This window comes from Penaeus monodon, chromosome 10 (assembly GCF_015228065.2).
Source record: "Penaeus monodon isolate SGIC_2016 chromosome 10, NSTDA_Pmon_1, whole genome shotgun sequence".
Lineage (NCBI taxonomy): Eukaryota > Metazoa > Arthropoda > Malacostraca > Decapoda > Penaeidae > Penaeus > Penaeus monodon.
The window spans coordinates 12,658,457-12,685,956 of NC_051395.1; the positions used below are offsets into that span (position 1 = coordinate 12,658,457).

General features: G+C 41.8%; 2 protein-coding genes across 2 annotated transcripts in view; one reads left to right on the forward strand and one right to left on the reverse strand.

The window, feature by feature from the left end:
• Positions 1-27,500, reverse strand: part of LOC119577843 — a 113,238-nt gene that overhangs the window by 6,150 nt on the left and 79,588 nt on the right. The gene's annotated exons all lie outside the window — the stretch shown is intronic.
• Positions 14,165-19,239, forward strand: LOC119577845 (zwei Ig domain protein zig-4-like). Its single transcript, XM_037925449.1, has 8 exons — positions 14,165-14,375; positions 16,393-16,432; positions 16,526-16,701; positions 16,874-17,035; positions 17,129-17,204; positions 17,325-17,530; positions 17,705-17,821; positions 18,798-19,239. Exons 1-8 carry the CDS (start codon positions 14,268-14,270, stop codon positions 18,810-18,812), a joined length of 900 nt encoding a protein of 299 aa, XP_037781377.1. The 5' UTR covers positions 14,165-14,267; the 3' UTR covers positions 18,813-19,239.

Genomic DNA, 27,500 nt, shown 5'->3' on the forward strand with positions numbered 1-27,500 from the left:
AGGGGTGGGGTTGGGGGGGGGCCCTGTTTGGGGGTTTCCGGGCTGGAGGGGCCCCCAAAAAATGGTTTAAAGGGGGTGCAGTTTGGAACGGGGTTTCTCATTTTGCCTGCCCCCCACCATGAAGTTTGGGGGGCAAAGCCCTGGGGAAACCCCCACGGGCAGGGGGGGTCCCACAGCCCCCCGCCCCCCTTTTATTGGGGCAGCGTTGGGGGGGCGGCAGAGGTGGCATGCACCCGGTGCCCCCCCGGCTTACCTCGGGTGTGCTTTTTGGGTTTTAGGTGCTTGGAACATCCGGGTCCTTGCAGAGGTGAGCTTTTCCTCTTTGGGCGGGAATTGGGCGATGGGAGTTGAGGTGGCTCCTCTCAGAGGTGAGAAAACCTGGTGTGGACAATCATTTTGGGTGGTACCCCTACTATGGTCGGGCCCAGCGAGGGTCCCATTCCAGGGTGTTCCATAGCCATCTCCAGCCATTTTACCCCTGGGATTGAGGTGAAAACCGGTTGATGAGAGTTTATTAATGGCTGCTTTTGGGCTTCATGTCTTTTTTGCTGATACCTCCTACCGTTATGAAAAAACTGTGAAAAAACCTGTGCATTAAAAATTGCACCTGGCGGGGTATTCGCTTGTTCGGGCCTTAAATGCGTGCCGGCAACCTGTGGCAAGGGAATGTCTGTCGGCCCCCAGGGCTCGGGAGCTATCCTAGCAGCGAGAATAGCCCCCTTTCCGGATTTGCTAGGTCACAGAAAATGAGGGTTTCTGGCTCCTGTACCAGCGCTCAACCCATTGCTGGCATGGTACAGCAAAATGGGGACAGAGCGGAGCACCACATTTTTGTTAGCACCGAGGAGACCTCCAGAATGCAGAGTTTTCGGAGTGGGTTCTGTGGGCCCGACCATAGCCCGGTTTTTGGCTACCCGTGGGTCCATTTTAAAACTTCCTCCCCCCATGGCCCCCCTAAGGGTTTCACCTGGAAGACAAAGGGGAAAGGGGTGTGCCGGGGGGTTCCCCTGGCACCTCTGACGATTCACAGAAATCACAACCGACGGATCGGTTTCTCGGGGCTCTTCAAGCGCATAAAACCCCAAAGCAGCTCAGGAGTCTATTGGGTATGCCCGAGGGGAAGGCAAAAATTCCCTCTCCCTGGAACTTAGAGGTCACTGAAGCGTGTCACAAAGGGTGGTGAAAGGGAACAAACTTGCGCGCTCCCTGGGCGTAAAGGGGTCGGACACGGAGAAGGGGCAGTTCATCAGGAATCTTGCTGAGGGGTTGAAAGGCCCTTTTTGGGGAAATGCCTTCGCCCTGCCTACCAGCCCTGAGAACGAACCCAGCCCTCCCCACAGATGACTACAGTCGATCCCCGCGGTGGACGGATCATCTCAGATCATTTTTGGGTTTGTGAACTTTGGGGTGAGTATTTTTAAACAGTTGTACCGGAAAACCCTCCAACGATAGTTTGGATGCGCCGGACCCCCCATCAGGAAAAAACCCCCTACCCTAACCCCCCCCTAAGGGAAGCCGCCTTGCCGCGGTGGGGGGCTTAGGTCCCAAGTCGGGTGAGCCGGCCCGGGGGGCCCCCATACTGGGGGGGTCCCATGGGGGATAGACAAAAGGGCTTCCTGGTGCCCAAGGCCTATGAGAGGGGATGGTCCAATTTTTCCCCCCCCTGGTTCATTCCATTTTGGGACCGGGGAAATTCCCACGGGGTTTTTCCCGTGCTGGCATCCCGTTCCAGGAGACGGACCTGGGGGGTTGAGCGATGCTGCAGTGCGCCTGCAGCTAAAACAACCTCTTTGGTCTTATTCTGGTTAGCGGGGGTTTTATAAAGGCCGGGTAAAGTCAAGGGTTGGTAAAATATGGCTAGGTAAAGCAGGCCAATTCCCGGGTAGCGCATAGGTCCGCGACTGCATCATACTGTGATATGGCGCGTATTTTTCCTCATTACCCCTGTGGCTTTTGGGGAGATTTTAAACCCCCAAACTATAGTTTCCCTCTTTGGACCCATGGTGGGGGGGGGGGGGAAATAAAGAATTCAAATTTGATGAGTAACAAATTTACAAAGACTACTCTCTCCCTGACGACCGCCAATCCCCGCCCTTCCCCTCTGGAAAATCACACTTGTCATCGGGAAACCCTTTTCATTTTTCAAAGGGCAAGAAGGGGATCGTAATGGTTCCCGGGCCCCCAACCAGGTAAGAAGGGGAAAAGTCCTCCTCAATCCATAGGAGATCTTCCCTGGAAAATATAAAAACATTTCATTATAAGTCCCGGGGTATGAAGCCATTGATGGGTATCAATCATGGATTTTGACTCTTTGGGGTTCTCGCAAAATGTTTTAAGTATGTCAACGTGATCCTCGTATCACCCCACAGCGAGAGGACCCTGATATTTAGGTTTCGTCACCGGGACGAAGTGCCCGTCTGCGTGAAATATGTAACATTCCGGGGGCTCAAGTTTCTGCTCTCCTCACAAACCCCTCAATCATGAAAGGGGAAATTGTCTTTTCCCGAGACCTGATAGGTTTTGAGGAGAAACTTTAGAGGAACTAAAAATTTTTAATGTAGTGGCAGTAAAACGTTTTAGGAAAATTGATGGTTTGGAACCGACACCAGCTCTTTTTCAAACTTTTAACAATTAGCCCTTTCCAAATGGGTTAAAGTTCATGGTACCCCTCAAGGAAAAGCCAATTGCCAACCCTATGCGGTGCTTCCACTCCCAGGGTTTGGCATGGGCCAACTTTTCCCCGTTTTAAAAAAAATGGACAACCAAGAGTTTGTAAGTGTGGTACAACAGGTATAAAGGAATAAACTTCCAGGTAAATATGCTTTACCACTGAAAGAAGTCTAAAGCTTTTTCAAAGAAAATGAAAAAGGTACAAATTTAAAAAGGAATTTTGGTAATAAGGAGCCAGGAGAAATTTTTCCAGACCCCCAAGCGACGTGCCCGGGTGTTTTTTGCACAGCCGGTAGCCCTTTGCTTCGGTTCTAGCCATCCTCCTTCCCCCCAACCCCTTGCCCCCCAAATGCTTCTTACGACACATTTGCCATTTCCTCTAAACCGTCCCAAATTGCGACACCCCCTCTGGTGAGTTGTTCCACCAAAACGGATAGGAGTGGGGGGGTCTATTGAGGAAATCCTCCCCCAAAAGTAAGGTTTTTTGAGCCATCGGGAAAGGTCCAGACCCCTCAACGGTGACGCTCCAGCTCCCCCAATCCAAAAGGAGCATCTCTGTAGGCAAAATGCTCCTAAAGTAAAGGCTCAGGCACGCCCTTTGCCAGGCAAAGGAACCCTAAACCCTTTCCCCCAAGCTCCAGCTGCAACAAAATCCCGGGGCCCCGCTGCTAGACAGAAGCCCCTGAAGAAAAGGCTCGGGTCCGCCCCTTTGCCTGGCAAAAATCCAAACCCTGCCCCAAGGGAACTGGGGGAAACTATTCCCGGGTAAACAACCAAAAAAAAAGGTACCCGGATCCTGGAAAGGGACGCCAAAAGGGGTTGTGGGAAAACCTTGACCACAGGTGCTCCCAAACACCTTATGAAAAATAATCTAAAAAACGGATACCCTAACCAATGGAAGTCGGGGGAATTCAGCAAAATGGGAAGAACTGCAAATCTATAGCTTCAGGGAAACCCCAGTTTGTGTATCCTAAAAGAGATTTGACCAGGGAAAAATCCCCCCATTTTCCTGAGAGGATTTCAAGTTAAAGCCATTAGGAACCTTTGACATGGCCCTCAGGGGGGTAGCAGTAATGGTACGTCTGATATTCCCTTTCCCGGGCCATCCACCTGCAGAAAAAACTGCAGGTAAAGGTTGTGAGAATAGGCTTGACAGCCCTTTACCTTTTTCATCATCTACCTTCCTCCAAATAATCTCAACAAAAAATGATTTGGAAATCCTTGGGCGTTCCCCTCCATTTCTACCTTGGGAGATTTAAATGGTGGCATACCTCGGGGGAGACATTTTGGGAAAACCCTCGGGGAAGGGGCCCTTTGGAGTCCTTTTTCTTAAGACGTGAGGTTTTTACTGACAGGACACTCACACATTTCCAAGTTCAACGGGACATTCCCCAAATTAGCCCTATAAATGGGTTTTCACCTGATTCACAGTTGAACTTCACTTGCGGTCGGAAGACTTACATGAAGCAAATTTTTCAATATTTTGGAGGAGGGGAATGGTTTTCCCAGTCAAGGGGTGCAGAGATGGCGACTTAACATGCAGACTGGAATCTTTTTAGAAAAAATGCATATTGCAAGGTTGTTATTTTTTCCGTGGTTCAAGATCTGTTTCACTTCACATACAAATTCCCCTTGCAGCAAAAAGCTCCATTCCCAAAAGTAGGGGCAGTACGTCGCCTCCATACCATGGGGTTGATAAATCCCAAAAAAACTGCAGAGAAGGAAAGCGCATTAAGGCATTTTGAAACGACGCCCCATTGAACCTTTGATCAGTTCAAAAAGACCCGACCAAGGCCGGGCGCGTGCTAAAGGAGGCTAACGGACGTCGGGGACGTATTTTCCTCGATTAAACTCTGGGCCCCCCTTGCTGGGTGTGGGACAAGGTGCTTAAGATTGCGGGAAAGACACCCAATACAACCGTCTAAAATTTAGATGGTAATCATCACAGAAAAAAAATTTTGCTAATAGCAGCTAAATCCAGGGAGAGATCTCCTCGGGAGCATTTACACGCTCGATTCTCCACTTCGGCTAAACGGGAAACAACCCCGTGTCTTTTTCAGTGGGAAATGCACAAACTTCCATACACTTGCCATTTTTGCGAAGGAGAGGCCGCTTGCAGCCTCCCTAGACTCCCAAAAGTGAGAATTCCTAAAAATGATATTTTACTTACCGGAGAGTTCCCAGAATTTCCTTTTGGACTTTTTCAATAGGATCAATAGGGAGGGCACAGTGCCATCCACGGGAAAGGGGTTTAAATCTTCCCTGTCCTAACCTGCAAAGATCTTCCACCCCGGGAATTACGACCAATTTTCTCACCAGCTGCATCGAAAGTGATGGGAAAATGGTAAACTTCAGGTTACATGGCTGCTGAAAAAGAAAAGTGTTGCCCCCCATATCAATATGGCTTAAAAAATTTGAATCGCCCACAGATGCACTTGGGGATGGAAACTGCAACAAAAATTCCCTTCGCACGCGAGTCCATGTAGCAGTCTTTTTGCCCTTAAAAAGGTTAGATACTACTTGAAGATGGCATACTCATGAAGCTGTATGACATTTTTTTTAAGAGAGAAATTACCTACCTTCATAAAAGCCCCTTTAACAGGAAATTTAAGTTCGGGTGGGAAACAGTTTCTCAAACCCGGGAAGACCAGGGGAAAAGGGTCCCCAAGGGATGTCTTAAGGTGACCTGTTTGATTGCTATAAATGACATTAAAGGTTTTTTCCAAAAGTGCTGCTATGAAATCTTATGTGGATGATTTTACATGTACTGCTCAGGGGGAAAGCTTACAGAGTGCAAGGCGCTGCAGCTGCAATAAATCAGTTGTACATGGAAAACATATCATGGGTTCAAATTTTCTCAAGCAGACCTGGCTATACATTTCCACAAACGAGGAAAATTCCATCCTTCCTTTTATTTAGGGGCAAAACCAACTGCAATTTGCCAAAAGGGGAAGACTTGGGGCAATTTTTGACTCAAAACTTACATGGGGCCTCACATCAAAAAGTTAAAAGTGAAGGCTACAAAACACTTAGTTTTTGCGGGGTTTTTTCAATTTTCTTTGGGGGGCAGACCGCACAACCTTCCCACGGGTTTTCCGAGCCTTATTTGTGAAGCTTGTATGGGGTGAATTATTTTCCCCCACTGTTTTTCCGGGGTTTTTTTCGGGTTTATAATGAAGCTCTCAGATCTTACGGGGCTTTTTAGGTCTTTACCTGTGGGGTCCGACTGAGAGTGGAGAACCACCTCTTTTTTACACCGGGGCTACATGAACCCGATTTACTATCAGACTACAAAATTTCCGGATCTCTTTCATCCAGATTGGGTTTTAAACCCCCTTGAGGATAGCCGATTTTATGGGGGAAATGGGAATCTTGTAAAAAAATTAATTTAATCCACTAAAGGGTTCTGGGGTGTTGGAATTCCAATTCCCCCTTGGATAATCAAGCGACTGGATTTTGTCGGGAAATTGGGAAAAGGGGGGGATCTAAGGGAAAGTCAAGAGAATTTTTTCCGCACATTTCTAGTACCAAGGTCGGACGCAATATATCAGTGGTTCAAAAAATGAAAAAGGGTGGGCTTTTAGCGTGAGCGAAGGAAACTGCATTGGCAGTCCTTTCTCTACAGCCCCGATCTTCACTGCGATTACTGCCCTCCTTGCAGCATTTTAAAATGACTAAGATCTTAGAAACCCTTTTATTTGGGTATTTGTGACTCTCGTATGCCCCTTTCAAGCAATCAAGAGCTTAAACTATCAATCCAATATGAGGGAGGTTCAAGTGGGGTTGCCCGATGTCAACCGTAAAAAAAACTCTTGTTGGGGCCACCATGTTGGTGTCAGTGGGAAGAGCAAATGTCAAGGCAAGGGAGTGCCGCTCCCTTTTGAGCTCGTTTTTCCCCTCCCCCACACCGACCTGAAAAACCCCGCATCAGGAGTTGTCTTCCGATAAAAGGAGGAACAATGGAGGCATTCCCCCAGAAATAAACTGCGAGAGATTAGGGTGCCCTTGGCAGTTGGGTGACTAGCATCCATCCCAAACCAAAGTGGGGAAATTGCATTTAAAAAGGCTAAAAAATCGGGCCACAAGATGACTCATGGGGGGATGAGGCTAAAAAACAAGCACTTTGTGAGGATGCCCAAACCCCTTAAAAATCGCACATGTGGGAAAAAATGGCAACATTCTCAGACCAAAGACGTATGTCTTGTCTCCCCCATATACACTGAAAATGATTGGGGGGATTGGACATAGAGGGGCTTAATTTTTTCCCTTTGGAACTAATATTTTAAAAAAAAATTTTAATTGCAATTTTTTTAAAATTTTAAAATTTTGGTATTTTTAATTTGTTATTGTTTTTATAAGATATCTTTGAAGATTTTTAAGTTTTTAAACATTTTAAATTTCTGTTTAAAAAGTTTTCGCCCCTAATGAACTTAGCTGTTGACGGGGATAATTTTAAATAATCAATCAATAATCCTCCCTAACAGAGGTTAGGATGGGGATTTCCAGCTAAGATGGGAAAACTGCAGGGATATGTGATTCCCTCTGAAAATGCTAAAAGGTTTGGGGGTGAACCCATGGCCGAGGCCCGCTACAGTCGACTGCCCTCTGGCGTTGGTACCTTCCCCCCACCTGCTGAGGGGTGTGGTCGCCTTCTCTGGAAGGGGGAAAGGGGGTCGTTGGGGTTGAGCAACTACCTGGGTTTTCTGCTCAGCAAACCCGCAGGGTTTTCGCCCCCATTTTTCTGAACGGATCTGCAACCACCTACTGGCATCAGAGCCGGGGCAGTCGGAATTACTCCGGGAAGTCCACAATAAACCTATTAAAACGTTTCGAGTAAAAATTTTGAACCCGTCGTGATTTGGTCGTGGGTTGCTTAACCTACATCAACCTCAAGAAGGGGTTTTCTCGGTGCTTTGGGAATCCTATGGGAGAATTTGGGCCAGGGGAATTCCAACACAGATTACTGGGGGGGCCTATACAAGCCCCCTTACTGTACTGAAAGTGCTGTAAAATGTAATTTTCCTTTTTTTCAGGGGGGAGGCAAAGGTGTTCCTTGCCCAACACTTTTTTAACACCCGTATGGCTGGTAAAGGGCAAGCTACTAGCCAAAATCAGGTGGACAAAACCCAGGCAAAATCAAGGTCCTGACTTTTCCGATGATGTTGATCCTATCTAGTCCCCCGGGTCATGCGGTGGCTCTTGAGCATTTTGCAATGAAATGAAGCCCCAGGGCCCAGAGGTCTCCTGGACCAGACCCAAAATTCGGGTTTGGGGGCCTGTTAGGGGGAAACCCTTCAGTCATCCTGCTTGCGGCGAGGACGTTTAAGTTCAGGTTTACATACTTTGGGAGCGTAGTCCATACTCTGGGGTATCAGACTAAGAAGCAAAAGACGGATTGTCTGGCAACAGGGCCTAACTCGATCAACAAAAGCCTTGGGGTCACTGGGGGCGGCTCTTGATGCATTTTGCAATAGGGGAACCCCTTTGAATAGAGTCCCTGGACCAAGACCAAGATTCAGGGTTTGGGGGGCCGTTAGGGAACCCGTTCAGTCGACCCTGCTTCGGAGAGGACGTTGAAGTTACAGAGGTTTTAAATACCTTTGGTACATAGTCCATATTCTGGCTGTTAGACCAAGAATCAAAAGACGGGTTGGGCTGGCAACAGGAGCCTGAAATCGATCAACAAGAGCATTTGAGATGTCGGGGACCTATCAGAAGAAACCCGCTGCTGTCTTTAAAGGGTTGATACTGCCGTTTTGCTTATGGAAGGAAACCTGGACATTTTCCCCGTGCTTGGTCTTGTTTGATGCCCCTTTTCCGGATCATGGGTCAGTTGGCAGGACCACGTTCCAACCGGCGGTACACCGTGAGACGGCATGGGACCCGTTCTTGCATAATCCCGGGTCGCCAACTCAGGCTAATGGCACCCAGTCGTTTCCTGTGGGCGACCCTCTCATCAGGGGGCCCCTTTTAGACAACCCCGGGGGGAGGAGGGCCTTGGGAAAAACCAAGGAGATAAAAGGCTTGGGGGCTCGACGAAACCCGTCGCGAGGAATTAGAGATGGGCGGGCCTGCCTGGGACTCGCCTCGAGGGATCCTCGTGGTGGGAAACGAAGGGTGGATACGGGCCCTGCGCCCCCGTCGGCATTAGCCCCCTTTATGATGATGATGAATACACATAATTGTATTGATCGCCGCGCGCGGTGTGTGTGTGTACTATTTGTGGGTTTGTTGTGTGTGGGTGTGATGCTTTTGTCAGGGTATTTAAGATTGTCTTGGTCAAAAAGGCTACGATTCCTGTATTATTTTTTTTTTTCTGGTCCCCAGCGCATTTCCTTTTGCGACGGGCTGAAATTCTGCGAACGGCTTTCAAGGAATGGTTTTTCGGAACAGGGCCCCTTGGACCCGTTTTTGTGCAAGAAGCCCGGACCCCCAAAGGGGGTCCCTTTTTTTAAAAATCGATGAAAATGTAAAAAAATTAACAATAATTTTGATGCCATCTGTGTGTTCTGTCGAACACCAGACACTAAAGCGCACTCAAAACACCATACACACAAATTATGTATATACACACACGCAAATATAGATAGATAGATATGGAAAAGAAAGATATAATATAATATGGATATGATATTTAAAATAGATTAAATATAAATATAGATATAGATATAAAAAATATATATATATATATATATATATTAATTTTATATATTAATATATTATTATAATTTGGGGTGTTGTGTATATATTATATATTATAAATATATATTATATATATATAATAATATTTATATTATAAAATAAAGTTTTGGGTTATATTTTTTACGGACCTTAATTTAAAAAATAAGGTAATTGAAATTAGAATAAAAAATTGGGATTTCAACTCTTTATGGGTCATGTTTTTTACACAATATTTTTCCCTAAATCATCACGCGAACACACACACACCCCAAAAAACCCCAAACACAAAAAAAGAACAACCCAACATTTTTTTAAATATAATATAATAATAAATTTTTTTTTTTTAAAATAAAATTATATATTATTATTATATATATATATATATTTTAAATATTATATCCCCTTTTTTAAAAATTTAATTAAAAAAAAAATTGGTGTGGTTTTTTTTTTTTTTTTTTTTTATTTTATATATATATATATTTAATATATTTTCTAATTAAAATTTATATATATATTATATATATATATTTTAAAAATAATATATATATAATATTTAACCCCACACACATATTGTGTGTTGGGGTGTGTGTTGTAAGTCATTCAAGTTTGTACAAAAAATCCTTTTGTGGTTTTGTTCATGGTGCAAACATGAAAACATACTAATTAGCTCCTTATTTTTGGAAAGCAAAATAATTATTTCTTTCAAAAAATAAATTTTAGAAGGTTTTTGGGAAAGGGAAAAAATTAACTTATTTTTATATACAATTTTATTGTTTGTATTCTAATAATAACACAATTAAGGGTTGATTCCTATCGTTAAATTTTTACCATTTACCTGATTCTTCATTCAAAAATTTTTTCATTAGTATATCCTGAAGTGGGGTTGAAAATATGTAATTTAAGGTAAAATTTGTTGCTAAAAAAACTTTAAATACTTGAGTTCAATCTGTCTGCTCATCCTGAAATTGTCTGTTCATCTCGCCAAACATAGAGGGAAATATAGGACAAAAGAATTCAAGGGTTTCTATTGTGCTTTCTTTCTACAAACACAGCTCAAATACTATTCCTGATAAAGGTACGAGTCAGGGATATAATCGATTATAGCACAACGGTAATCCAGATGGGTCGGCCTCGAAGGGTCTTCGTAGTCGTGTTCAAAAGCGAGTCGAAGATCATTACATAGTTACAATCTGGAAATATATAATAATCGTATATGTATACATTCTTCTTCTCCTTCTTCAACTGGCTTTTCCATGTTCATCATGGGTCGCTGGTGCGGACCATTTTTTATCCACATCATATTATTAGATTGGCAGCTTCGTATTAAGGCCGATCCCCTTTCCTGACGCCACCACAGATGTCGGCCGGGGGGACCTAGCCCTTGCCTAAATGGGCATACCCTACAAGGCAGTAGGGGGGTGCAGTTTAACGTCATACCCAGGACAGAATCGTATATGTATACATATACATATATAAATGTATATGTATACATATACAATTATGTTGTACACATACTCCTAGTTATATACTTATTCATGTTACATTTTATCCATACTATATATATATGTATACATACAGCAAACAAAGTTCAAATACTACTTCTGATAAAGATACGAGTCAAAGCATATCATCGATTATAGCATAAGGGAGTAATCCAGATGGTCGGCCCCCAAAAGGTCTTAGTCGTGTTAAAAAGGCAGTCGAAGATCATTACTAATTATAACTGGAAAAATATATCATATATGTATACATATGCATTTATATTGCACATACATACTCCTAGTTGTATACTTCTTCATGTACATATTATATCCTTACTATATATATATGTACACACACACACACACACACACACACACATATATATATATATATATATATATATATATATATATATATATATATATATATATATATATGTATACAGATATGTGTGTGTGTGCACATATAATGTAATAAATACATGTCTCTTTCTCTCTCTATATATATATATATTGGGTGCTTTATATATATATATATATATATATATATATATATATTATATTATATATCTTATATTATATATATTGCTTGGGTGTTTATATCTATTATAAAATGTGGTAGCCTTTTAAATTTAGAGAAAGTGCTTACATATCTTCTCTCTTTCAACTGCCACTGCTGGCTAGCCTGATGCAAAAGAGGGAGCAGTCAGGGATAAGGCTTCCATGCCAGCTCATAGCCTCTCCATCAAGACTTCCATAGTGCCTCCTTGTGACATCCATGAAAATTGGGTACTATGTGGTCTTTGGCTTAACCATGGAGGATCTTGGAGCAGTAGGAGGCTCTAAAAGTCTGGAGTTCTAGCCACCAGCGTGTGGACACGCCATGGTTCCATACCAACTCCTGTCCCACAGCTCTCTGGATTTGATGTGTGGTTCTTGGGAGGCGGACTTTGCCAGTCCTTCTCAAAATAAAACCTCTGTCAGTGCTGGGAGGAGGGGTACTGTGCGGTGGGCTATGGGTCCTGTTGGGAAGTCGACTGACGTTGGGTGCATATAATGGCAGTGAGATAGAAGCATGTTCTTGGCTTCATATCTCTAATTGCTGTATACACTCCTACCGATGTTTGCAAACTCACTGTAGAGGAGGTGTTCTGTGCCAAACTCGTGGTTTGGCACATTGTTCTGGGAGAGTTCAGTGTTGTATACATTTGTGATCAAGCTGGCTACGAGATGTCCATTGGTCCCCATGGCTTGGGAGCTCATTCCAGCAATTATTCCAGCATTTCAGCCTCCGTCTCCAGCTTGAAACATTTGACATAGCCCAGGAGTCCACTGGAGAATGTCAAAGCTCAAGGTAGAACTTCATCTCACAGAAGACACTGAAGGCACAGATGCATGTCGTGTGTGGGGTTTTGACTGAATGGTGCTCGGAATTTGCGATGTTCCTTGGTGTGCTTCGACCAAGGAGGGGCAAGGAATACTATATCAGGAATCTTGCTGAGGAGACTGAAGTCCATCTCTTAATAAATGACCTTCATCCTATCTATCAATCCCTGAGAAAGTTGAACTCAAAGCCCTCCTCACAGACAACTGCAGTCCACTCAATGGATCATCTCAGATCATATGGGGGTTGAGAAAGTTGGGCTGAATATTTTGTATCAGGTTGATCCTCAAGCAGTTAGTTTGAACGAAAGTGAAAGTGGATCCATCCATCAACAAAGAACCTCCTACCCTGATTGAGGTTATGGAGGCATTCTCTAAGCTGAAGGGAGACAAAGCAGCAGGCATATGCGATATCCCTGCTGAACTACTTATGGCTGGTGATGAAGTAATGAGGCAAGGCTTACATGCTGTCCTGACTGTCATCTGGCAGTCCAGTACTAATTCCCCCTGACCTGCTGAGATGCATGGTCATCCTTCTCTGGAAGGTGAAAGAGAATCAGTAGGACTGCAGCAAGTACAGTGTACAGTATACTGCTCAGCATACCAGGCAAAGTTTTCACCCACATCCTTCTGAGATGGATCCCAAACCATAAATTGAGGCACCAGAGACTGGACAAATCTGGATTTACTTCTGAGAAGTTCACAATAGACTGTATCCGGGCACTTTGAGTCATAATGCAACACCCTCGTCGCATTTGTCTTGGTATATCACAAATCCTTCTGGGAGATCCTGAGACTTCCAACAAGATTACTGGATTAATAGCAAACCAGAATACTGGTATTGAAAATGCTGTAAAGTATGAGGGGGGGCCTGTTAAGCTTCTTTTCTTGTAATTAAGAAGTAAAGACAGGCTGTATTCTCACACAATCACCTTTCATCATTTGCATGAACTTGATAATGGGTATCCAAAGTTACTGGGAAGCAACGCTATGTAATATCAAGGTCATTGATCTTACTTTGCTGACAATTTTGCTATTCAGTACTAAACCAACCCTCCAGTTTTTACCCAGAGTGACATAGGTTCGAGGCCCGGTCAGGGAAGGTTGTTATATATGCATATCAATATGGCATTGAATTATTCTATCTTTCATATACATACCTTAGTACATCTGACTTGGGTTTCGAATTTCCAAATCAATTTCCACCAAGTACCCATGGGGAGTGTGTGTAAAACCTCACTATCACTACTCATATATGAGTATATAAGATAATGTCTATGGAGCTAGTTAGATACCTAGTTCCACACTTTTTTTAGTGGTTCGTGTGGTATGGTTAGTTTAGTACTGGCCCTCCGGTTTCTTACCCAGAGCGCAAATATGTATAAATATACATAAATATATATTATACAGATGTATATATAACAAAAACTATATATACACACATGTACATGTATATACATATATATATATATATATATATATATATATATGGGTGTGTGTGTGTGTAAGCGTATATATGATTACAAATATACATTATGTATGTCTATTTGTCAAATATATATATATATATATATATATATATATATTTATATATATATATATATATATACATATGTGTGTGTGTGTGTGTGTGTGTGTGTGTGTGTGTGTGTGTGTGTGTAAATATATAAAGAAAATACATTTGTATATGTATATGTATGTATATATATTACATATACATGGGCTGGAAAAAATGGAAACCTACAAATAAACTGCAGAGAATGCAAGTTCATAAAGTCGAAAATATTAGTTCATTGCAAGCAAAGAGCAAAAATTCTTTGCCAACATTCCGGGTCATCTGCAACATAATGGCTATCATCTTGCGAAACCGTGTGAATTGCCTCATTAGAAAATCGCTCTCCAGGGGCGTAACCGGATTCCGTTCCAGCTTTAAAAGACGAAGAGCATCACAGAAAGTCCACAGTGTTCCTTCCATCCCGAAGAAGATCGGGTTTCCAGCACGCACAGCTCTCTTTACCTTAATTTACTACGTCCGTTTTGCCAGCATAAAAAATGATCCGAGTCCTGTTGGCGGTCATCCTGGTGGCAATGGCGTCTTGTAACTGGGCTCGAGGATCCAACCTCCGCGTCCCATTCGATGCATATCTGCGACTGCCAAAGGTTTGTTGTTGTTGTTGTTACATTCGCTAGTCATGCATGTGGCAGACTAGCCCGGGTTACCCTAGAAATAATCCATAATAAATTTATGAGGATAATTCTAGGAGTTCCACGACGGTCTCGGCTTCTTAACCTTCGCTTAAAGTCGAGCCTAGTATCCCTCAACACGAGGATGTACCAAATTGCAGCTGGTCATGTCGCTAAGACAACCTCTCATGATATGTCTTCCGTCATAACTACCCTTAGACAACACATTCATTCTCAGACTCCACCCAGTCGAAGACTCAGGTGGCACAGAGAGATCTGAAATTCTAGAAAGAGACAAGACCTGTTGTCCATAATTAAAGCAAGAGGAATTGATGCCAAGGCTCTCTGCTCACAGACGAATTTCACCAGATCCAGAAATACGTGTCTCTTCCCAGCCAGTCACACCGACACAACTGCCAACTTTATGAATGGCTCTGTCAACCAACAGTCTAGAGGGGCAGGATCTACATTTGCCTTTATATAGCAGGAGAATCAGCAATGGTGCATTAACCTTACAGGCAGAGTTGTTTGCCATCAAGACAGTTCTCACATATGCTATTCATCTCAGTCAGTCCAACATCTGCCTTTTCTCTGGTTCAGTCATCATGATAATATACACCTCAACACGGCAGTTCTTTTCAAGTTACACCAGTTAACCACCCAGGGTTAACCATAACGTCTGGATACCAAGCCATGTTGGTATACCACATAATGACCAGGCAGACATAGCAGCAACACAAGACTACACAAGGCCAACACAAGACTATGCACCTACAGCAACATCAAACCCAATATCACCAAATAAAGTTTTTAGCTAAACGTACCACCTACCAGATCTCACGGATACATCAAGTTTGGATTCAGGCAGGATCAACTGCACGTTGGTAAAAGGTAGCATCATATTACGGGCAGATTATTATATCCCAAGGTCTTTATCACGAAGGGACTCTGTTTCCATACACAGACTGCAATTGCGCAACTGGGAAATAGATGAGAGCCCCACGAGATTGCCTTCACTGCCAGGGGTAACATCAGAGCCCCTTATTCACTACATATTACAGTGCCGTTCTTTACAACTCACCAAGACCAAGTGGCCTGCCCAACACACGCGACGTTGATCTCTCTTCCTTAGCTAGCTTAACAGCTAAATTCATTTCTGTTAGAAAATGAACACAGATTCAGGTTTGTCTCAAATTTTCGCCCACCAACTTAAGATCTTTTCCTCATATATTCTCTTATTCACTATTTACCCTACACAATACATCATAGCTATTCTATCTACAACTGACTACTTGGATAGCGAATGAAAAAAAAGTCGGTTTCGGTTAAGTCACCCGGGAAGAGTCATTGTGAAGGTGTTGATAATACCTATCTGGCGTTATAGAATTTTTTTCCCATACTAAATATCAATTATTCACCTTGGAGGAGGGACATTGGTAATACCTGAACTACCAAATACTACCAAATACTTGAAGGGTATTTGGTAGTATGTCGATAAACACCTAGCAGCTGCAAAGGCGCATTGATCTCTTCGGTCGGGAATATTAAAGAGGTATATCGAGAAAGGAAAACATGTAAAGTTTGAATTCTTAATATGCCAATGATGTTAACTAGAGCACTAGATTTCAGATTAAGATAAATTAGATTCTTGGATGTTGATTGTCCAGTGATTATGTGTGTTAAGAGATTTCCTTTCAGCTGAATAAAGGTGTAACTGTATGTTACACTGTTCAGCTGGTTTGGCCATCACAATTCATACCTATCCTTCAGTTATAAACAGGGCACAGTTTGAAAAGTTTGCGAAAGTTTTACCGATCACAGGTATGCTCAGTGATCTTGCCCCTCAGCAACACCTGGATGAAAATATGAGTGCATCGTAATTTATATGATTACATATTGTTAGTTTCTGTACGAGGACGCATTCGAGATTTTTTCCCGTGTAGATAGCGTAAATAGTGTTAACAGATTTTTTTTCTTTCTTTTTCTTTTTTAGATAAACATCTTTGACCAGTCGCCTTTGAAAACAGAAGCAAGTAAGTTGTATATGTCTGTTCATGTTTATGTAACTATTGCTATGAAGCCATACAAGGTCCACATGCAAAGTCTCTCATGATAATTACCTACAGAGAGAAGCGAGGCGGTACGCGAGGAAGAGCGGGACGAAGTGCTGTGGACGAGCGAGTGCTCGCCGCGGGTGGCGGGTGTTCGGCGTGGTCAGGACGCTCGCCTTCAGTGTGAGGTGGTCGCCCCCACAGGCTCTGTCCTCACGTGGTACAAGGACGGCGTGCCACTGCACCGAGAGGTCATTAAATACATATATGTCGCATAACTGAAATTTATATCTACAATGCCATTATCATAGTATATATAATATATATAATAATATGTGTATGAGTAATAACATGCATGACTTTTTAATCATATTTTCATACTAAGATAAAGGGGAAATAACGAGTTGGTAATACTTGATATAGGGTGCCCAAGTTGCGGTAGGTTCCACGCCCCAAGAGCTTCTGGAAGAGGCGACTAACATGCTAGGTCTTGAGGAGGAGCTGTCCTCAACGACGTCCACTTCCGCCTCCGTCCTGCAAATCTCTTCCGTCGTCTATTTGGACTGCGTCTCCAACCAACACCAGGTCTGTTAGCATCAAAAATAGGATCATCCTAACCATATTTGAAATTATGCAGCTCCCTATACATTAAACTGTTGTATTAAAATCCCTACACAGGCGACATACAAGTTGGAGGTGAGAGCACCACGGAGTCAGAAGACTTACTCTCGTCTTTTTACTGTAGTTATCGTAGGTAAGTTCACTTCATTGTTAACAATTAGCAATACCTACGCAGTATTCCTATTACTGAATGTAGATACAGGTGCGAACGCTACAGTGGAAATAATAAATATATCCCATGGTACGAGAACAGGCAACGAAAGCGAGACACTGGAGGAAGGCCCCACGTGCCGCCTGGGCGCTCTTGTCAACGCTCTGCCTCGCATCTACCAACACTCCCCCGCGGCCATGGGCCATGTAGGGGACTCCGTGACGTTGCCTTGCCGCTCACAGGGCCACAACGTCACTCGGGAATGGTTCCTCAACGATGAGAGGATTTCTGGTGACGCCAGTTATCAGGTAATTCCAACATTTCTTTACAATTTTCCACTGTATCAATGTATAACTCAGACAGAGCAGGCTGGGAAAAAATATATATAAGGCATGAAATTTTCGTTGGAAGTGAGTAACCTATCTTGAGTAGATAACCCATATAACAGCTGCATATCATAGGCTAAAAATGTTTGCATTTAGGTCTCAAGCACCGGCGACCTGATGGTGCGGCGGCTGAGTGCACAGGGTCGCACACGGTACACATGCAGGGTGACCAGCACGCGGTTTTCTGCCCTCAGTGACACTGTATTAACTGAAGTAAGTCTTATAATGATTGGTTTTGATATATATATATATATATATATATATATATATATATATATATATATATATATATATATATATATATATATATCACATTCATGCATACATTTCACACACATACATATATGTGTGTGTATATATTTATATATTCATATATACGTGTGTGCATGTATAGTGTATACATATGTATAAATATGCATATACAGTATAGCATTTCCTCTTACTTTCTCTTTCTATCTGTTTTTCTTTCTTTCCCCCTCTGTATATTAATATATATATATATACATATATAAGTACATTTATCTATCTATTTATTCATTTATACATATATATGTTTGTGAGTGTGTGTGTGTGTGTGTGTGTGTGTGTGTGTGTGTGTGGTGTGTGTGTGTGTATATATATATATATATATATATATATATATATATATATATATATATATATATATATTTGTGTGTGAGAGAGGGAAGGCAAGGGGAAACCCCTCTGACTGGTCTTTCCCTTGTATTTGTGGCAGATATCTCAGGAAATGACCCTCTGGTCAGTGTAAAAGGGGTGAATGGTGCCATGGAGAAAATTGAGGCCAAAAAGTAGTAGTAGGACAGAACACTAGACTAATGATACACACACACACACACACACACACACACACACACACACACACACACACACACACACACATATATATATATATATATATATATATATATATATATATATATATATATATATTACTTATTCATTAATCTATATATATGTCTGTATATATATAAATATATATATATATATATATATATATATATATATATTTATTTATGTGTGTGTGTGTGTGTGTGTGTGTGTGTGTGTGTGTGTTGTGTGTGTGTGTGTGTGTGTGTGCGTGCGTGTGTGTGTGTGTTTTACAAACTAAATGAATATGTATGCATACTTATGAGTGTTTGTGTATATATGTATGATTATATATTTCCAGATGGTGACTATGTAATGACTATCGACTCGCACTTCAAGATGACGGAGAAGACCCGCTACGAAGCTGACCTCTCTAGATTACTCCCGTGTATTATGACTGATGATGTACCTCCACTTCTAACTTTATCAGATTAATTATGTGGCTGAATTTGCCCTGGAAATCCAAGGCTTTTAGAGAGAAAACATTAGAGGAACGCTTGGATTAACTTGTCATTTATTTCCCTCTGTAATTAGCAGGAGGAATTCACGTAATGAACAGGTTTTTCATGACTCTCTCTCTCAGGAAGAATAATGTTTACACACTGATAACACCTGCCACGAATATGAGTTTCCAAATTATCTTTCATGCTCTCCCTTATACGATGATTATCCTAGATGCTAGCAATAGATCATTTGCAAGATCTTACAATGCTAATGTTTTCTGTTACGAATTGATAGGAACATTTAGTACATCGCTATGCTAATGATTTAGTAACACTTTCCACAATCATTCAATGTTTCTTCAGGTATTCTCTGAAGCAGAAGCGTGCTTATATTTCATGTTGTGCAGTAACAGACAAGTGTGACTAACAGGCAGTTCATTAGATATCTTTAGTTCTTATACAGAAAAGTGAATATGATCTTGTTTTATACAATATATATCTTAGCATGGTAAGAGAACCTGCATAGGCTAGGTAGAACTGCTTATTTTGACAATATTCCTGTGACCATGCTGTTGTTTAGATTTCATGCAGATTTGCAATATTTTTTCTCCACTTCACTGTTGCATCAACCCTGCCCTTTGCATTGCATGCAATGACTCCCAAATTTACATTGTGGCACGTATACTACAGTATAGTATATTGCTGATACTATTTTCAGTTTTCCTATTGTAAAGCGCATGGTAGCTAACAGTAACATTGAGTTTGTTATTTAGTTACATTACAATAACATCAAATAAAATTCTAAAATTATATGGACTCATTCCTTTCAAAACCTGTGTATTAATATTATTTTATTTCCACAGACGCAAAAAAATCGTTTATAATTGACCATACACCTTGGTAGGCAAATCTGTTACAAATCATTTATATTCAATATGCAACAGAGAGTAATGAAAAAAACATAGACTATGTGTATATATAAATCTGGTGTATGTTTATATGTATAATATGTTGTTGTTTGAGTGTGTGTTGAGATGATATAATCATTTATTCTTCATATATATCATATTTACACACACACACACACACAGACCACACACCCCACCTACACACAACACAATCACACACACACACACCACACACACACAACCCAAAAAGCACACACACACATATATATATATATAGAGATATATTATATTAATATAATATATATATATATATATATATATATATATATATATATAAATGTGTGATACTGAATCATTTATTAATCTATATATATATATATATTATATAATTATATATATATAATATATATATATATAATACATATATATATATATATATATATATATATATACTATATAAAGTATACTATCTATATAGATATATGCTATATATATATATATATATCTATATATATATTATATATATATATGTAATATATTATATATATATATATAATAATACATATATATATATACTATATATAATATATTATATATATATGCATAATGTGTATATGCATATATATATATATATACTATATATATATATATATATTTAGTATATATATATATATATATATGATGTTGTGGTGTGTGTGTGTGTGTGTGTGTGTGTGTGTGTTGTGGTGATGTGGTTGTGTGTGTGTGCTATGGTATTGGGAGAGGTCTCCCGACAATCGGCTAACGTTTACTTAGTTATTAAGACAATAAAACACAAGGAGTGTGTTTATCAAGAATATAAATTAAACCATTTGCGCAAACATTTCCCTATCTCTCTTCTTTTCCCTAATAATTCACTTTTTTCTGGTCACGAGCGTATATCTGTTTGTTGGGAAGACGGGCTAGAAATTCTGTCGGCATTGATTGTGGCTTAAAATGAAAATATTTTGCAACTTGTAAAATCTAATCAATAAATGTCTTAATGAATATTAATTAATAACAATAAATATTATATACCAATTCAAAGCATAAATATTAAGCTCTAACGGTATAAATGAATTGCATAAATATTATGCATAATTAAAATCCTTAGGATATACTAATAACTACTAAACCGATCTCAGCCTTGTTTTAGCACAACATCCTTACTTGTTGTTTGGGATGACCGCTGGTCACCAAACCTGCCAAGGTCATCTCTAATCTCTTGCAGTTTGTTTTCTAGAGCTATGCCTCCTTGGCTCTCTCCATTTATCCATGGATACAATTTCTGATGAGTTTCAAGTCGGTGTGGGTTGGGGGAGAGGAAAACGAGCATCACAGGGCTGAAGCAAGCCGCTGCCTGACACAAATCGCGATCAGCACGCCATTCCCACTGATACCAACATGCGTTGGCACCTAACACAGTTATCTTCTTACATGTTGATATCAGTGCAAGCCAATCCTTGAACCTCCCTTGCCACTGGATGTAATGACCATAAGTCTTTGAATGCTTTGTAGAGCACTTAGAGAATCGCAATTAAAACCAAAGAATGGTGTCTAAAGGTCTTTAGTCATCTTGACTGCCTGCAATATGACATGTAGCTCTGCAGTGAAGATCGAAGCCTGCTGAGAAGATTTGCCAAGTGCAGTCTTCCTCCTACTTACTGCTGCAAAAAAAAAAGCACCACACTATTTTTCAGATTTCGAACCATTCGTATATATGCATCTGATCCTTGGCAGTTAGAAGTTTTGTGAAGAATCTCTCCCTGATTTCTGCTTCGAATATTTCCCCCTTCCTCTATTCCGACCGAACCCAGCTTGGACTTTGTGATTGGTCCAAGATGTAATTGGGGGAGTTTCCAGCCGCTAGAACCTTAGTGGCTTTTAAATTGGGGGGGGAGATCTTCCACGGAGATTCCTCATTATCCTGCCTAGGAATCCGGCTATCCTCAAGGGGGTTGAAAATTAATCTGGATGTAGGAGATCCTGGAATCCTTTGCAGTCTCGTGTATAATTAAGGTTCATGTCGTCCCCGGTGGTAATGAAGAGGTCGTTCTCACTCTCAGCATACAGGGACTCCACATATGAAGACCTAATAGCCCCTGTACAGAACTGGATGTCAAACATCCGGAGAACAGTTGAGTTTGCAGATGAATAAGCCTCACATCCATAGTCAAGTTTTGCCTAACGAATAGCGCCCAGTAAATCTGCAGAGGGCGTCGTGGGGTATGCAAGAGAGGATGTGAAAGAACCTTACAAATACTAAACATTTTTTGTGGGGGTAGCTTTAACATTTTAACTGTTTTGATATGATGCCCTATGTAGCTTGAGTCAAAAATTAGACCAAGTACTTTACCTCTAGGACAAAAAAGGGCAGTGGTTTTGCTCCTAAATAAGGAAGATGGAACTTTTCCTCTCCTGCAGAAATGCATAGCTATGGTCTTGCTTGAGAAAATTTTGAACCCATGTATGTTACCCATTGCACATCCTGATTATTGCGGTCCGGCGTGTGGGGGGTCCTTGCACATCCTGTACGTTTCCTCTAGAGTAATACAGTATGAAGCAATCCACTACAGAATTAACCCTAGACAAAAACTTGTAACGACCTTTATGATGTCAGTATAGCAATGGCAAATAGGGTTTACACAACTCCCTTGTGCCGACCCCTCTAGAATTTTCTCCAGGCTAAGAAACTGTTTCCCACCTACACTCTAAAACTTCCTATCAGCTGGAGGCTTTTGTATGAAGGTCGGTACTGCTCCTCTTAAAACATGCAGCTTCAATGAGTTATCCATGCTTTCATGTCGTATTATAAGTCTTTTGAGGTCAAGACGTCCTGCTAACATGGTGATGTAGCTGTGTGAAGGAATTCTGTGTAGCAGTCTCCATCGCACTGTGCTCTGTGGTTCGTTTTTTTAACCGCTTTTTGATATGGGGTTAGCACGTTTTCATCTTTCATAACCATGTCAACCTATGTTTACCACTTTCTTCATCAGCCTGCAGATGCAGTCTGGTGAGACAAATTGGTCTTATTTCCGGGTTATGGAGCATCCCTTGCGAGGTTTTAGGACCGGAATGTTATAAGCTTCGTGACACAATGAGGGATGGCATCGTGCCCTCCTCTAAAAATCACTATTGATAGGTCCAACAGGACTTTTGGGAGCCCTCAGAGAAGTGGAGATATCATTATGGTATGAATATCATCACATCCTGGACAGTCTTACGGCAGGAGCTGCAAAGAAAATTGACAAGTTTGTATGAAAGGTTCACTGGGGGGGGGGCAGTCCTACTAAATAACAACACTGGGTGTCCGTTCTTGTTGGTCCCAAAGGGTGGGAGAATCAGGCAGTGTAAGATGCTCCCAGAGATCTCGTGCCATGGATTTTGCTAGCTTATTTGCAACATTTGTTTTTGTCTGCGAGGCTTATGCATCTATCTTCAGAGCAGGTAGTATATGATGTGCTGCTTCCAGCAAACTTTCACACTGTCCCATACCCCATGCTAAGGGGGTCCTGGAGTTAATCAAGGATATATACTGTTTCACCGACGTCCCATCTAGCATCCTTTTAACCGTCGTTTCAGCTGCCTTAATGCTTGTTGGCATTCATCAGACCAGCATGGTACCCGGAGGTTCGAAGGTAACTACCCACTATTTTTTGGGAATGAACGCTTCTGCTGCAACGTGAATTAAAAAAAATGATGTGTGATCAACAGCGAATCTTGAACACGCCTGAATCATTGACACAACCTCTGCATTACTGCAACTGATATTAAAGGATTTCCAGTCTGCATATTCAAGTCGCAATCTCTTCAACCTATTCGGCTGTATGCTATTTACCTCCTCCAATAGTATTGGAAGTGGCCACTTCCATGACCTGCCATAAAAATCCGGCTGTGAATCCAGTTGAACCAACTAAAGGTCAATATTGGGAAGACGTCCCAATTAGAATTTGAGGTGTGTGGCTGTGTCACTGTTCAGAAAGACTGCTCTAACCCTTGAGACAAGAGCTCCAAGGCCCTTCCCCTCTAGGGTTGGCCAAAGTTGTCTCCCCAAAGGTTTGATGCCAGCCATTGAAATCTCCCAAGCGTAGAAATGGATGGCACTGCCCAAGTGGATCTCCGCACCAGCTTTTCACCTTCAAGAACTTGGAATCCTCTCAGGGAAATCGGATGATTTTCCTGGTCATATCTTGTAGGCATATACAAACTAGGTTACACGAAGTTTTGAAGATGTTGCATTTTCCCCCTCCATTTTGGCATAATTTCCTGGGAGACATTTCCATTGAATCAGGGTATCCTTTGCTTCATGCTGACAAGCTACCAGTTCATAAGGTGTTTGGCAGCACCTGTGTTAAGGTCTTACCCTACACAACACCTTTAGTCTCTCCCTACCAGCGCCTTGGGTGTGCCTTATGGAGATCTTACCTTGGAATCTATTTTCCACAGGCTTTCTTTGTGGCACAGGCTCAGGATTTCCTTTGCCTGGGCTAAGGTGGACCTGAGTCTTTGGTTCAAGGGGCATTCGTCTGCTAGCGGAAGCCCCTGTAGATGTGGTGGCAGCTGGAGCTGTTCACTGAATGAGGCCTCTGGAGCCTTGGATGGGGTGGCAGATCTGAGCCTTTGGGTTCAGGGGCCAGTCTGATCAGCAGCAGAGGCCCCTGTAGATGTGGTGCAAGCTGGAGCTATCCCACTGAGGCCCTCTGAAGTCTTGCCTGACCAGCTCCAAGGCCTTACTTTGGGAGGAGGAGTATCCTCATAGACCCCTCACTCCTACCCACTTCTGTCATCACACTCACCAAAGACTTTTTTCTGATCTGAGAAGCTTCCTTTGAGGACTGAGGTCGAACTGTAGTAGCAGAATGAGTGTCAACCATACGTAGCAAGACCGGATGGTACACTTCACACCTCTGTCCGGCAGCTGCTCTTCCTCCTTGGGCGGACATAGGTCCGCCCGGCTTTTTCTTTTCGCACGGGAGTAAACAATCGCCCTCGAAGGGAAACCGCCGCATAAAAGGACACTTCGTTAAGATAGTGGGAGAGAGACTTGGCAGATAGTCAGCCACAAACAGGGTCCCCCAGGACATGGAGTCTCTTGGGGGGTCTCATATTCTATCCTCAACAATAAACCACAAGCTAAGAACCCTGTCTATTTATCATTTTTTGTCCTCACAATCTCACAGTTTAGTATATATATTTAATCTTGACAAATGATTACCTTCGAGTTTTAATTAACTATTGTTATGTTCGTTTGTTCGCATCATATTATTTCATGTTTAATTGTTTTCGAATTAATGAAATTATCTATTTTTCCTCCTATATGTTTATACAATTAGTAATTAAGTCATACTAACAAGCGTATTGTTATATTCTGTGTATACATGTATATAGTTGTGTTTTTAAAATTGATTTTAAATTATATCACTAGTTTTTCATAATTGCCATGCTAATCGGTACGGGGGGATCATCTCACAACATAGATTTAGATCACCTGACCTCTAATCTACTTACCTGAGCCCACTCTCACGAATTCGAGTGCCATCCTATGACATATAACTGAACCCAATCCGCTTTTTATGACGTCCTCTCGCAAGTCATAATCTTCTTTCCTCAGTGATGCTGGAATTTATGCTTCTTTAGTTTAAGGTGTGGTGAATATGTTACTGATTGGTTTGTGTCTCCAGTTGCAATAGTGGCAATGGTTGCAAACACACAGCAAAAGTTATTTTAGGCCCACCGGCTTCAATGGCCATAAACGAAGGAATCCTGCACCCGCCGCACTGAAAATTAACACTCCTACAATTGAAAGTGCCCCAGATGCATTGTTAGGTTTATCACGCAAGGTCGTGTTTAAGCCCAGCTCATGGCCGTAACGAAGAAAATCCTTTTCCCGCTGCACGAGAAATTACGCACACCTTATGCTCAATAACGATTGAAGCGCCCGAGACCACACCTGAGATACCCCTGTTATATTAAACTCACACACAAGGCCAGCTACCTTGTGTCTGAAGCCGTAAATACTTGCCTATTTAGCCAAGATTGGAACAACTTGTTCAATTACTTTCTTTCTTCAATATGATGTTACTCTACTGAACTCCTAATCTAACGAAAAATCCAACATAATTACCACCTCACTTCTTGTGGCAAATTATTCTTATTACACTCTCAATTTGTTTTGAAACTTAGTAAAGGGATTGCCAGACATATTATATCCTCCTCCTTTAGCCCCTTTTTTCTGGCCTATTAACATCTAGTGTATCCCATACACTACTGCAGTGTTTCAGGCGTTGCAGAGGGCTCGAGGACGAGCCTTGTGTGTGGCCAAGCAATGTCCCAACAATCATGTAGCAAGAGTGGATGGTAACACTCACACCTCTGTCTGGCACAGATGCCTTCCTCCTCCGGTCGCCCGGCATTCTCTTTTTTTGCACGGCAGTAAACATCCGCACATCGTCCTCGACACAGGGGTCTCTTGGAGGGTCCCATGTCTATTTTTCAACAATAAACTAACAAGCTAAAACCCCTTTCATTGTCCCGCCCAAATCCCTTCTCTCTCTTACTTAATCTGGGACAGCAGTATCCCAGCCTCTGTTGTCGCTCACATTCTGTGGCTTGCGGTGTGTCTCTTGCTTACAATGAGTGGTGTAAGAAGTATTGGAGTTTAAGGGATGGGCTAGAACTTACCTGGCTTGTGTGAACAGCACACAGACCAACCTTTGCCTCTGAAAACTAACTCTCCTCCTTGCTCTTTAATACCAGTTACTTCTTTTTCAAACTTGTACCTTATACACTGCTTTAAAAAGTTTCATGGGCTTCTTCGCAGTGATAACAGCAGACTGGACCCTTGATAGTGCCATCTCCAGGCTGACCTGTTGTACTACACTTACACACATTCTTGTAGTCCATTCTCCTTGAGATGGCAAGAGTTGGCTTCCTTTGCCATAACCATGATAGTGGACAGGCACCATCATAAGATTGGGCAACATAAGTCTTTACCTTGAGTGGTACCATGCCAACTTAACCAATTCTGGAAGGACGTGTTTGCAAACTTAGAAGAAGGCTAGTGGTCGATTGTTCCACCCCATCACTTTCTTCTTCAAATGTTCTAACTAACTGCCACTACCTAAATTTCGTTATTTTCCGCCTGACAGTTTCTCCCTCAGAAATACCTCATTAGGTCCTTGGGGAAAGACAATTCCATTGCACTGATTGAGTGTTTAGTGCAGAGAACATGAAACTTGATCCCCGGAATGTCACAATATATCGCACGTAGTCACTCTCCCCCAAAAAATCTGGGGACGAAACCTCAACCATCCCCCCCCAGGGCCTACCATCTCACTGTGGATGATCTCAAGTATCACATTTGACAACCTCAACTATCTTGCGATGTATACATCTAGAATGTAAAATCCCTGGAATGGAAATTACTACCATAATTATTTCCTATAATGAGAATACTGTGAAAATATTTAAACCAGGTAAGATTTCCTTAACAGATTGAGGAGGACTTTTTCCTTCTTACCTGGTCTTTAGCTTGGCAGCATTTTTCGATTCCCTTTTGGGCCCAGTTGGAACTGGATATTCCATCATGACATGTGTTGTTTCTAGAGGAGGGAATTTTAACCACGGGATTGTATA

Excerpts from the sequence above, each read along its gene's own strand:
- LOC119577845 (XM_037925449.1), top strand. The coding sequence starts at position 14,268 with ATGATCCGAGTCCTGTTGGCGGTCATCCTGGTGGCAATGGCGTCTTGT. Across the intron at positions 14,376-16,392 it reads CATATCTGCGACTGCCAAAG|ATAAACATCTTTGACCAGTC; the intron begins GTTTGTTGTTGT and ends TTTCTTTTTTAG. Across the intron at positions 17,531-17,704 it reads CTGGTGACGCCAGTTATCAG|GTCTCAAGCACCGGCGACCT; the intron begins GTAATTCCAACA and ends GTTTGCATTTAG.